Source organism: Protomyctophum parallelum, assembly GCF_964188405.1.
Source record: "Protomyctophum parallelum genome assembly, chromosome: 2".
Classification (NCBI taxonomy): Eukaryota; Metazoa; Chordata; class Actinopteri; order Myctophiformes; family Myctophidae; genus Protomyctophum; species Protomyctophum parallelum.
Window position 1 is genome coordinate 56864081 of NC_139699.1, and position 14146 is coordinate 56878226.

Consider the following 14146-nt stretch of genomic DNA (forward strand, 5'->3'; position numbering starts at 1 on the left):
GAATTGAATAGAATTCAATGTTTGATTAATTGCGTACAAAGGACCCCAATGGAATCAAGCCATGCAGAAGCCAATATGGAATAGGCTTTCTTGGGTTTTAGGAGGCTTAATGACTTTGAGAACAGCTTGCTTCATGCTTCCCAGCCAGCCCCTCACTCTATATGGCTTGAAGTGATGAGTCTGCAACCCCCCAGACCAGCAGAAGACTGAGTATGTGGACTTGCAGGTTTTCAGATTTTCGCAGCCATGTGAAGCTTCCTGTTTATTCTGACCCTGTTCAAGTCAAACAACCACCCGGCTGGCTCTGGGAGGTCCACGCAGTGCCAACAAACGGGGCAAAGTCTCCCTGCATCGCCAAGCCACCAAGGCCACCCGGCGAGCCATCTCCAGTTCAGCTCCAACCCAGTGACCACCTGTATCTGCTCCCAGGTCTCCAGTGGTGCAGTCCCTGTCTCGGCCCGCTTCCAAGCCTTCCCTTTGGTCTGCAATCACTCAGCCTGCTAGTTTTCAGCCTGCTGACACCCAGCTAGCAGCTTTGCCTCCTGCAGCCCCTTCTCCTGCAGCTCCACCCGCTGGCCCGTCTCGGCCAGGCCATCCAACAGGCGGCACTTGTTCTACCACGTCCCGACCTCCTCCAGGCCGTCCCCCTGAAGTTGCGAGCTCTGCCTCTTGCCATCGCCCCGGCCGTCCTCCAGACGCCGCCTGTTCTGCCTCGTCCCGGCCGGCCTCCAGACAACACCCCCTCGTCTCGGCCTCCGGGCCGCCCTCCAGACGACTCAACTCAACTCAACTTTATTTATATAGCACATTTATCATGACCAGGTCAACCAAAGTGCTGTACAGGTTCAAAGAAAACAAGAGAGCAAACAATGCAATATAAACAAACTAAATAAAAACTTTTAAATAGAAGCATACAATGTAGACAGATTTTAGCAGGCAATCCAAAAAGCACAAACAAAGCAGACATTTGCACAAATGAGGGGAGCAGGGCTACCTCAAGTGACACTAAAGGCCAAGGAGAATAAATATGTTTTAAGCAGAGATTTAAAGGTAATTATGGACTGGGCATGCTCTGATGTGAAGAGGCAAGGTATTCCAGAGCCTGGGGGCAGCTGCAATGATTGGTCAATGCCGACAATAGAGTGAGTTTCAATAATCCAAACTAGATGAGAAGAATGCGTGGATGACCCTCTCCAGGTCATTATGGGAGAGAAATGGTTTCAACGCCTCGTCTCAGCCTCCAGGCCGGCCACCAAACGTGGTCTCATCCCAGCATCCTGGCCGTCCCCCAGACGACACCTGCTCAGCCCTGGTCCATCATTCAGGCCGCCCACCTGAGATCACCTCCCCAGCCCTCCTCCAGGCCCTCTCCACCCACCCTGCTTGTTCCTCGTTAAGGTTGTGGGACGTGTGGAATCCGTCCCTTGAGAGGGGGGTCCTGTCAAGGTCTGTCTGTCCACAGACCATGCTATGTCCCCACCATGGCCACTCCCACATTCAATTCCACCACACTGCAGTCCTATTTACACACCTGTGTCCAACTCCCTCGTCAGCCAACCTGTGAACACTTCGCCTATCAACCTGCTCCCTATATAAAACTGGACTCAGTGCAAACACTCATTGTCAGTTCATAAGTTTGTTGTCGTGGATGTCACCTGCTTGTGCATACCTGCGCCTGTTTAGACTATCTTCCTGATTCCTGCCTGCAACTCCTGTGTGAGATTTGACTCTTTCTTCATTAAATACTTTGAGATCAGCCCTTGTTTGTTGTGACTTTGCATTTGGGTTCAACTCACACTGTCTGCATCCATGACAGTATTTCTTTGGAACTATACATAATGTACTTATGTTAAATTCTGATGATTCAATAAAGTAAAATAAATTAAAAACACATAAGTTAATTAAAACACATTTAACAATTCAAGTTGTAACTTGTACTATAGTTGCATCTGTGGTGGACTATACTTTACAGATGCCATGCAAGCAATACTCCATAGTGTTTAAAGGGTGACACCATGTGGCCACTTTGTGATACCACACGTGTGTGTGTGTGTGTGTGTGTGTGTGTGTGTGTGTGTGTGTGTGTGTGTGTGTGTGTGTGTGTGTGTGTGTGCTGTACTGTACTGTACTGTACTGTACTGTACTGTACTGTACTGTACTGTACTGTACTGTACTGTACTGTACTGTATTGCCCATGGACACGCCTGAAGTCCAGTACTGATTTTGCTTTTAATTTCTTTCTTGATAATTTTCTTGCTGTGGTAAACAAACACGCCCCCCTTAAGAAGGTCCGAATTAAGACCAGGTCAAATCCCTGGTAAAACTGGCCATTATCAATATTTAATGTTTGTTAGGACAATGTTTGTGTTTACACGCACCCTCAAAGCTGGACATAGGAGGGGCTAGCGCCCCTCAAAATTAAAATGAGATGTCCGGAACTCTCCTTTAAAGGAGAATTCCATGCTAGAATGCTTTTTTATCTTTCTTACCTTTCTTTGTAGGCCTAGTTGTTACGTCCCCACCAAAGAGGTCCAGGTGTTTCTTTTGTGCAAAAACTCCTTTTTGGCTATTTCCCCTACCATAAGCCCTCAATGAATTGAATGGGAATTGAATGGGGCTATGGGGTGTTGTGCTAATTTGCTTATTTCCATCAAAATAAGTAGTAAAGTGTGCCGCTTGGGATATTATTTACATTATGAAGAGAGGATATATACAAACAAATAATAATTTTGAGCGATGGAAATAAGCGAATTAGCACAACACCCCATAGCCCCATTCAATTCCCATTCAATTCAATGCAATTAATTTAGGGCTTATGGTAGGGGAAATAGCCAATAAGGAGCTTTTGCACAAAGTAATACCTGGACCTCTTTGGTGGGGACGTAACGACTACAAAGAAAGGTAAGAAAGCCTTTTAGTATGGAATTCTCCTTTAAGGGTAAGAGACAGTCCATTTGGACCCCTGGTGGCGGTCTCCTAGGCCCTGACCAGAGAAAACGGTGATCTATATGAATTCCTACTTCCTCAGTGTTTCACCGTTATTGAAGAGGGGTAACATGGGCACCATGCAGCAGCAGCAGCAAAGCAGCGGGAGGATATACCGTAGACATGATTAAAGAAAGCCGCTGTGGGGTCAGTGTATTACACGTTAATACTTCCTCGTTGGCTGTGGGAGCTCGCCTCAGCTTATTGGATAACGATCACTACAGAAGGGGCGGTGATGAAGGACCTCATTAGAGCGGTCTCTGGTCTTCGTCTCCCCAGTGCAGGCGGCCTCCAGGCCAATCATTTAAAAAAAGAACAATATCCTGCCCATCTCACTACATGTACCACTACTGGCCATGGTGGAAAAAGTACTCAACTGTTTTACTTAAGTTAAAGTATCAATCAACACTGCAGAATACTCCGTTACAAGTAAAAGTCCGGAATTAAAATGTACTAAAAGTACAAAAGTATTGGCATCAAAAAGTACTCATTATGCAGAACATTTTATAATTCATGTATAAAAATCTATTGAAAATGTTCAAAATATACAAAGTAACTATAGTAACTAAAGTTTTCAAAGAAACGTAGTGGAGTAAAAGCACAATATTTGCCTCTGAGATGTAGTGGAGTAGAAGTAAAAGTACTGACCTTGACCTTTACTTTTTGCTCACAAAATTGGATCATTATGTCAGATAGCAGAATTAGAATAATTTTTATCGTCACATAACAGGTTTACCGGTGTGAAGAAGTAGGTGAATATTTTTTCATATATTTTTATTTATTTAATTTTTCCCCCTTTTTTTGGCAGGGGGGGGGGGGGGGCTCTAGGAGTCTAGGTCTTCATCAGGCAAATCAGTCTTCATTGCCTGATGAAGACCTAGTGGGTAGAAATGTTGATTTCTTTGCCTTTAATAAAGTGAGTCTCTTGGAGCTCTAGAAACAAGTGTGCGGACGTTTGCTTTGATGCCTCGACATCCAGCACCTATAGCCTAAATACAGGCAAGAGATGTGCACACAATCTTCTCTGTGAACTTGTAGAAACATAATTGGCATCTTAGCAGTTACAGTAAAACCACCTCAGGTGAAACCACACCAGCTACACAAGGGAAGGTAATCTAAAAACAGAAATCTAAAATGACACCGATGCTTTCCCGGTTTTAATGAGTTAACACTGAGGATTTTACAGTGTAGATATAATGGTGTGTAGAGAGTAAAACAAATGGTATATGGATTATGAATTTGAGGTCCATGACAGCCTGGCTCCAGCCCCTGAATCGCTAGCCACGCCTATTAAAAGATATGTTCTCCTGGCGAAGTGAAACTAAATGAAAATTCTGGCTCAGTGTCAGGCTAGGTCCATGACCAAAATGCATAGCAAACTGGGGGTCCTTGAAATTAAAAAGGTTGAGAATCACTGAACAGACTAATCACTGAACTATTCACTGAACCAACTAATCACTGAACCAGTGTCCAGGCCCAACTTCTTAGAGACATGCAGGCACTCGTTTTATCTCACCTTGATGGCTGCTCATCAGTCATTGATGGCCGAGTGCAGTATCTTCCTGAGCTTCAAATAGCTCAGAATAAAGATGCAAAGCTCACACTGCAGTGTCTGTTGTCAGTGCAGACAGAGTATACAAACCACAAAGAGAATGTATATATTCTCCCTATTCCCCATTTCATACCATTGGTTTTACTCTCTACACACCAATCTATCTACATTGTAAAATCCTTTGTTTGTGAACTTTCATGTCGGTTCATTGTTAATGTAAAATGAAAGTAAAAGTGTCCTGTAAGTCCATATGGGCTGGGCTTCCTTGGAAGCATGACACTTAAATAAAGACAATATCAATCATCAAAATCAATCATATATGTCTGTCTGTCATGGATCAGAGTTGCTGAGAGTTTACCTTGCAATTTAACAGGTACCTTTGGGGAAATCTGTCAAAGTAAACAACCAAACTGTCTGTAGCCTACTCACAAATACATTCTTGTTTTATTCTCAAACACTTGCATATGAAGAACTCCCAAAATGTATATATATGTATTTGTCCATAGACCCCCATCTGAAATGACTTTGTGCCAGCAACCCCCAGAAGAGTAGATTATAGTAGTAGTAAATCACATTTTGTTTAAAGCGTGTTGCAAAGCTTGCAGAAGTATAAAATAGGGTTAAAGTGGTTAAACTGATTTTGAGGCTATGTTGACTCTTTTTTTCTGGGACCCCCTGAAACCCCTTCAAGGACCCCTGGGAGTACCCAGACCTCACTTTGAGAACCACTGTGTTAATGTAAACAGCCACATTGTCTTCACTCACAAATAAAATAATGGCATGGCTCCCTTCTGGATCCCAGGTTCATGTAACCATGGGTCTGTGAGGCTATGACTTATCTACGATGTATCACTCTATATTTGGGCAAAGTTTCAGCCTGATCCAAACTGCTATTCACTTCCATTATAAGATTAAAAACTCACAGACTCACTCACAGACCCTCTCGCGGCCCAGCTCGGCCCCTACAGGAGCCAGGTAGTAAAAATGTCATTAGCAACAACCCTGACGTTAATTAACTTAACACCTTAATGTGTTGTCATGTTTAGTTGTGTGTACTTTTCACTTTAAGTGAATGCTGGCAGACACACACACACACACACACACAGACAGATAGCACTATAGTAGCTTCCCGTCACATCAGATGAGATAAGATAGCCGCAAGGCTAATTAATTTAATTAAAGCCCACGCAGAACTCATACCAGGGATGACCAGACCAGAACACGTATACACAGTCAAATCCTCAATGTTAATTGAAGCCAAATGGACATTATATAGCCTACAAACCAACCAAGTAAACGTGAGGATTGTAGAAATGTCAAACGGTCATTTCAGTGTCCATTATAATCCATCACAATTCACAAAATCCACATGGCAAGACATGCCGGGCCCCCATCCAGTTCCTTGTAGCCTACATAATACAGGCTCTGCAATCCTTAGATTCACTTGACCGATCCAGTGGAATCCGAAGTCCAAATCTGTTCTCTAGTAGTAGTAGTGAACAAGGGGACCCCATATCTTTTTAAATTTCTCTTTGTTTTTCCTTTAAGAGAGTAGGCTAGATAATCTTTTCCGAAGATAAGCCTAAGCTATTTTACTGTAAACATAAACAATATATAATATCATGGCCTTTGAGGATTGGAAGTCTACGGTTGTAGTTTTCACATTCTCACATTTTATTTTATTCCATTGACATTACACGACTTTAGCAGCATTTCAGAGTAGGGTTTGGACGATTATGGATTTTAATGGTAGGATTATAGTGAACAAAATAATCATGGTTACACAATTATTAAGAAGTAAGTAAGTAAGTAGGTAGTAAGTAAGTAACTTAAAGTAAGTAAGTAAGTACATTTAATTTTTCTCACAGAGAAAACTGTGCTTTGCATGCAGAGAATAAAAACAAAAACAAGCTAAAATAATAATATTTTTTTTATATAGTTACTGCCTTTCAAAACACTAATAATTCTGTAGTCAAAAATACAGTAGCAAATAATAGACAAAGTAATAAATACAAATTAAGAAAAGGTATATTTATTTGGGGGAAATAGACGTCCCTGCACAGGTGCACAGGTGCACACACACACACACACACACACACACACACACACACACAAGTATGTTGAGCTTCTATGGTTCATGAATTGTGATGATTTAAACCGTGGTTAATAGTACAACTGTTAATACTACAGTAGTCCCATCCCTATATTTCAGAGTCACACAGAAGAAGGCATATTGTATGGCTGCGAATGGGGCTCTAAAACAAATTATATAGAGATGATGTTACAAATTGTGATAGTTTCCCTGTAACTTTGTTTAGGCCATGGAACAATAATTCAGTCAGCTCTTCAAATTGCATTTCATGCGATGACTAACACAGCAGCACCACAGTCGACGTTGTCACTTATTTAGATCTATCTACATTTGTCAGAAGCAATTTATTAAGACATTTCATACCTACAGTACTGGGTTGGACATATCATTACAATGGAAGTCATTGTCCTTGTTCTCTTGTGTAAGTACTATGGATAACTGGCAGTAGCTTATAACTTGGGTTTTCAACTTATTGAACAATTTAACAGAATTGACTGCATTTATTTTCTCCCGGTTAAAGGTACTGTAGGCATAACTTACCAAAATTGGCCATAGGCCAAAACACAGGTAACATCATTAGTCACTGGGGTTATTATGGAAAGTTGGAAACATGTCTACAATATATTCAGTGTTTCTGTACATGATATAGGCTTAGGCTACAAGTTGGACAGGTTAGAGCTGTTTTAGCTGAGTGACACTACAACAAATTGTTGATGGTGCTGTCCAAGGCTAATGCATTAAACTAAATTGTATCCAAATTATTAAATTGAAGGTTTTTCTAATTATAGCGTAGATTTAGCTCATTCCAAAAACAGACCAATAAAGGACAAAACAAACATGGTTAACATGATTATGTTCACTCTCTTTTAACAGGGTGTCCAAATTCATGCAACGACTGGTAAGTTATTTATTTGATTATCTGAATGTCTGTTCACAGGTTGAGAAAAAGTCTGTAGGCGTGTGTATGTGTCATTTCACGTAGGAGGTGGCAAAAATGTTACCACCTAAAAATAGATGATCGTGTAGAACCACTAGTTTCACCATTTTGGAATACAAAAAAGAAAAGTTCTGTTTGGCCTATAATGGTATTCCCAGAATAGGGACGCCATGGTGAAAGTGGCTATTGAATGAATCCATGGTGGCGCTATAAAGAGCAGATGTGAAAAATTCCAAGCAAACGTATTTCCTTGGCCTCTATAGGGAGTGTGCATACAAAGTTGTACGCAGATCCGTGCAGTTAAACGTAAAAACACTAATCAGCCAGTTATAGCGCCACCATGAGACGGAGTTGAAAATATTCAAGTGGCCTTTCTTCCTCTGCCTAGTGGGAATGTGCGTGCAAAATTTCACTGAAATCACACAATTATGATTTGCGGCATTTTGTTTGAAACTGAGTGTGTGTGTGCAGAGTATGGCTGCGATCAAGCCAACAGTGCTGGAGATTAGCTGTCCACAGACGGACGGACGGATACACGGATGGACGGACACACACACACACACGGACGTGCAAAACATACTCTCTCCACATGCCTTCGGCCTGGTGGAGACAATAAGCATACAATAACTGAATTTGAGATTAAATGTCAACACTAGGGGGTGCCAATTTCCACCCCCTGCATGGGGCTACTGTCATTTTATCAATCATGCAGTATTGCAGTAGGCTATGCTGAAACAGGTCAATGATGAGAATGCATATTTGTTATTACATTGTTTATGTTTCAGTCAACCGGTCAATGATGAGAAATGCAGACAGAGAAGACGACGGTGTGTGTGTGTGTGTGTGTGTGTGTGTGTGTGTGTGTGTGTGTGTGTGTGTGTGTGTGTGTGTGAAACCAGGGGCGCAATAACCGCAGGGACGCGGGGGACGAATCCCCTGCCAGCGTCACAATGGTCCCCCCCAGATGAGTTAGGGGTCCCCCCTGGCTGGGGGGGTCCCCCCCTGTATCCCCCCTGGCTCCAAAGTTATCTTAGGAGTAATACTTTTGAAATCCTGCGTTCATAAACGCGATATATTTTGAAGCATATATTTGATCCACCCCTGTTTAACACTAGGAAGGCTGAAAATTTTTCACTACTACTCAGTCGGCTGAACGGTCAGGGGGACCGTGTTTTTGGTGCGATTTGATTGGCCACTCTCTCCCCCACTCGTCCCTCTCCAGCTGGAGAAGACATTGTTCAAGCCTGCATCCCATTTCCAACAAATTAAATCATATATGTTTCTAAACACATGTTTTCACTCCTAAAATGTATAAAACTAATAATACATGTGAAAAAGATATATTTTGCCGTTGCCCGTTAGTGCTATATTGCAACATAGCCATGGAAGAGTGTCGCGTTGCTGCCTTCTGTTGTGTTTTTTTTCCTTCCAAAAGAGCAAGATCACTTGTCTTTTCTTGTGTGTTATCGATGTAATTAATATATGTGACCCCACGCGATGTACAGACTGCTTGACTAGGCATGTAAACATGACATAATTGTATTAATGTTTAAGTGTAATGATGTTATTGACCGGATTGTCCGTAGTCCTCCAGCCGTTAGCTTACAGTTGCTAATATTATAAGCTAACAACATTACTAAAGCCAATGTATTGCATTAAATGCGGCCTGTCCGCGGTAAATTACTTATACAAGTGAGTCGCGTTATATTTACCTAAATTACCAGCCAAAGTACATTCCAAATAAACAATTATTAGCCACGTTATGTTGTTATATCAGTTTAATTAATAAAAAACATCGTTCAGAATACGGCCGTTAGCACTGTGAATTCAACATCCGGTGAGGAGAGGATACGGATCGTGTATGTGTTGTGTATGGAAATCAGCGCATACAGTGGCTTACCGGATGTAAGCCTTGCACACTAAATAGAAAGCCTGCAGCCTGGTGATACAAAAAATAAACTCCACACGTGAAATGCCACTGCATGTTGAGGAGAAACCCCAGCTCAGCTGCTGTTTATAACATCGTGCAGTTATTGAATTCATGAACATTTGCATGCTTCCCTGAGAGGGAGAGAGAGAGAGAAAAAGGAAAGTTCCACGGATCTGGTCGCTTGCAGAAAAGTTTACAGATAAAGAAGGACGGACAGGCTGAACTATTTTGACTGACAAAGAGCTGGCGATATTTAGCCTATATGCCAGAATAGGCTGTGCTGTGAAACAAATTAATCCACAGCAGCAGGCCTACATACGTTCCACGTCGCTTGCAGAAAGAACTGTTATTTTGACTGACAAAACATTTAGCGGTTCGGGAGGTCTATCTGGTTGGAATTATTTCACACACTTTTTATTTTGTATCGCGCATCGGCAAGCGTTCTCGCTTCATGGAAAGTAAATGTCGGGTCGAGTCTAACCGAGCATTCAATAATAATAATAATAATAATAACAATGATAATAATCATTGTATTCATATTCCTATAATCTTATCAAAATAATAAACAAATTCCAAGTTAATTAACCAGCCAAACGTATATGATTTAATTCGTTGGACATGGAATGCAGGCTTGAACAACAACAACAATGCCGTCTCCAGCTGTCTGTTTGTGTGTTCTTTTTTTTTCTCCACCCCTTTTCTTTAGATCATAACTCGCTAATTTTTTGCTCATTTAAAAAAATTCAAAATACCATGTAAACTATGGAATTGGGGCTTTCATTTGGTATATAAGGCGCCATATAAGGCGCTCTCTACGAAACGATATCAAGTGAAAAGGAAATGTCGGGGAATCACCATTAACGTCACCATTATCAAGCAGCGCAAACAAAAGGGGGAGAAAGGGTGACGGCGGTCGATTGTGCCGATTACAGTTAGACTGAGTAAGAGATATATGCCTAAAATCATATTTACAAAACGTTTCAAATGGGGAAAAAAACAGAGATGATTTCAATCGAATATTTAGACAAAGTCATGCAAGGGGAACTTTCTCTGGACTCCATGGGCTGAGAAAATAAACATTGAAATCTCAAATTCGGTCAGAACGGCTGCTCAGACTTCCTAGTGTTAAATCCCAAAATGGTTTGGCCCGTTCTACTGTTTTCGGAAGTTGGGAGTTGTTACACCGCAATCAGTGACCCAATGTGCTTTGCACTCTGTAATGATTCTAATAATACAGGAACAGGATTCAATAGGTCAGCACTTTTGGTGTCACGCACCACTTTTGATAAGTCGTGTATTGGCTATCAGTAGATGAATGGATTTACTTTATCCTTTTCATGTCAAGGACCCCCACATGGACACGTATTAGCCTGCGGACCCCCCCCCCCCCCCCCCCCCCATTTGAAGAGAAGAGAAGGACCCCCATAAGAGAAGATTTATACAGCTCGGACGGATCCTATTGTAATGCCATTTCTAGCGGTGGGAGTGGGACTCCAATTGATAATCAATGTTAATTTAACAAACTGAGAGCGTCCACATAACATGCCACAAACTATCATGTAGTTGTACCTCTGGGGGTCCCCGGACCCCACTTTGGGAATTATATTATTATTTTGGGGGATTTGGGGAAAGGAGGAGATTGACGCCGCTATTAAGCACAACTGTCAACACCAGGTAAGGCGCTGCAGGTTTTTCTTTCTTCTCGAGTTGCATGGGTTTAACTACATGTTGATGTTAAAACATCCTCTCCTGAAAACTTCCCAGGTGTTGTACATTTTATATAGGATAGGCTAACTTACAGATCAGATGGTCAGTGAGTTTTGACCTGTTCGAGGCGCTGCTGATAATGTGGTTAAACTTTTACGTTTTGAGACAAATGGGGAGGAGGAGGAATCACAGCCAGGTAATTCATAATAATAATAACTGTGCCAAAACGCAGTTTTGTATGTACATTGAGTCACTGGAACAACCTCTCTGTAGTCCGACCCCAAACCCTAACCATAACCCCACGTTTTTGTGGTTAGACCCCCCCATCCCCCTCCCCTAGGGTGGTGGGGGGACGGGGGGGACGGATTTTTCCCATTTGGGATAAAACTACCACATACATTTATTGGTTGGGCTTGACGTGCAGAGGTCGTAGCTTGTACACGACCCACGTCCTGTCAGGTCTCATGTGGTGTGAGTTTTGGGAAGATTATTATAGAATAATTTACTGCCCGCCCCTCAAACGCAGCACAAGATGGAGGGTGGATTCTTTCTGGATGTTGTAGTCAGAAAGGGTGCGGCCATCTTCCAGTTGCTTGCCCGCAAAGATCAGTCTCTGCTGGTCAGGGGGGATGCCTTCCTTATCTTGGATCTTGGCCTTGACATTCTCAATGTTGTCACTTGGCTCAACGTCCAGGGTGATGGTCTTACCGGTGAGGGTCTTGACAAAAATCTGCATGTTTGCCGAATTTGAGTTGTGATTAGAAAACTTGTATCTTAGTCTCTTAGTATACTGCTCTGCAACAATACTCTGCTAAATGCAATGAATGCTTGAACATATACCCTCTCTTATAAGAACAGTGATGTCACAGTTCTGTCATATTGCACTGTGATTGGCTCGATTCGCTAACCGCTCCAACACATGCCTATGTGTGTATAGCATTAGGCTATTAGTCTGCACGGTTACGGTTACCAAAGAACTCCATATATGGGCATAAAAGGGACACAGATATAATATCTGGGTTTGGCATGCATTTCCAACTTGCAAGTTATATATAATGGCATTTAATGTTTGTGTTAGGGACAAGATGACTTACATTTTCCCTCCCATTTTTAAAACAAACATTGAACTAAAAACAAACATGAAACCTGTATATTGAGCACCCCTCAAAATCACACCCGTATGAAGTGAGGGGCGCCAATATATTACAGTGACAAAACAAACATAACATTGTATTGTTAATGGCGCTTTTAAAACAAACATTAAACCTCAATAATGTCAAACCCGAACTCACCCAGCAGCCACAGTGAAATATCACTTCCGTATAGTGAAAGCCACGCCTCCGTCGTGGTCAAAACAGTAGTAGTGACATAGTAATGACATGATTGCCTTTTTTCACCTTAGAAATATTGCACGAATCAGAGCCTATTTGTCCTTGGACGATGCAAAAACGCTAATCCACGCCTTTGTTTTTTCTCGGCTTGACTACTGCAATGCGCTCTTTTCAGGACTGCCTAAGAAAACAACTGACAGACTTCAACTTGTCCAAAATGCAGCAGCTAGAGTTTTAACTAGAACTAAGATGAGAGAACATATTACTCCAGTTTTGGCATCACTGCACTGGCTTCCTGTTGTTTTTAGGATTGATTTTAAAATTATTTTACTTGTCTATAAAGCTCTCAATGGTCTCGCACCTTCCTACCTACATGACTGCCTGCCTAAATATGTCCCAAACCGGCCCCTAAGGTCTTCCATTGCTGGCCTGCTCGCTTTGCCTAAAAAAATGGCAACAAAAAAATACGGGGAAGCAGCTTTTTGCTTCTACGGGCCGTCGGCATGGAACAAGCTCCCACTGTACCTTCGTCAGGCAGCCTCTGTAGACATTTTTAAAGCTCAGCTCAAGACCCACCTCTACAACATTGCTTTTAAGTGATCTTTTATTTTTTGTTATTCACGTCCTCACTGTATTGTATTACTGCTTGTTTTTTAATGTCGTTGCCCTGCTTTATCTGTTCTTCTTCTTTGTACCACTGCCTTCTCCTGATTTGACACTGCGTTATTGTCCTATTGTTTTAACTGCATGCCTGTTTTAATGCTGTTTTGTTTTGCTTTTGTTTTTATTATTTTTTCTGCTCTGTAAAGCACTTTGAGCTACATTTATGTATGAAAGGTGCTATATAAATAAAGTTTATTATTATTATTTATTATATGTACCTTCTTTGGGTTTTCTAGTCGTGTATACATGTACGGAATTGCAATTCCGTACATATTTACGTATTTCTGTGAGATCAGGCTGGGGTCTATACATCATCTGCATGTTATCATCATGATAAAAGGCACCGCTCACTTCACATGGGTGTGGTTTTTGATGGGTGCTAGTCCCTCCAACGCCAGGCTTTATGTGTGCCGCCCGTGACGTCATGTGTGTGACCATTGCATGTCTCCGTTGCTGTGACCAATGCTGTATGACTTCAATTCATCATCATGCATGATTGTCATTATAAAAGGCGAATATAACATTACTATTACTGTATAAAAGAGGGCAACTGAATGGATCGTGCAGAATTCCAATGATTGTGGTATGGATTTACAGCGCATGCACACGCGCACGCACACACACACACACACACACACACACACACACACACACACACACACACACACATGCAGGCAAACAGATATACCTGCAGGCAAACAGATATCCAGCCGACTTCCCACTACTGCATGTCAAGTGTCAAGTTTGAGGTCAATCGGGCACATGGCGCCAGAGTTATGCCTGGGGCAGACGCACACGTAGACAGACAGTAATTAATGTACAGTACAGAAACACATCTTGTAGTGAGCAAATAAAATACAAACAAATAAATATGTTATTTGCACTATTCCCAAAAAACATTCACATCGAACAAATTAAAAGCAATGACATACAGTACAGAACAAATGAA

General features: G+C 41.9%; 1 protein-coding gene across 1 annotated transcript in view; it reads left to right on the top strand.

Annotated features, from left to right (window-relative positions):
* Positions 1 to 3116, top strand: part of LOC310854691 (neuronal acetylcholine receptor subunit alpha-3-like) — a gene marked incomplete at both ends in the record, with an annotated part of 21126 nt that extends 18010 nt beyond the window's left edge. Inside the window, 4 exons of the mRNA XM_083759366.1 lie at positions 283 to 480; positions 564 to 745; positions 1198 to 1446; positions 3029 to 3116. Of these exons, the coding sequence (XP_083615492.1) occupies positions 283 to 480; positions 564 to 745; positions 1198 to 1446; positions 3029 to 3116 (717 nt within the window). The remainder of the gene's footprint in view (positions 1 to 282; positions 481 to 563; positions 746 to 1197; positions 1447 to 3028) is intronic.
* Between the last annotated feature and the right edge of the window lie 11030 nt (positions 3117 to 14146).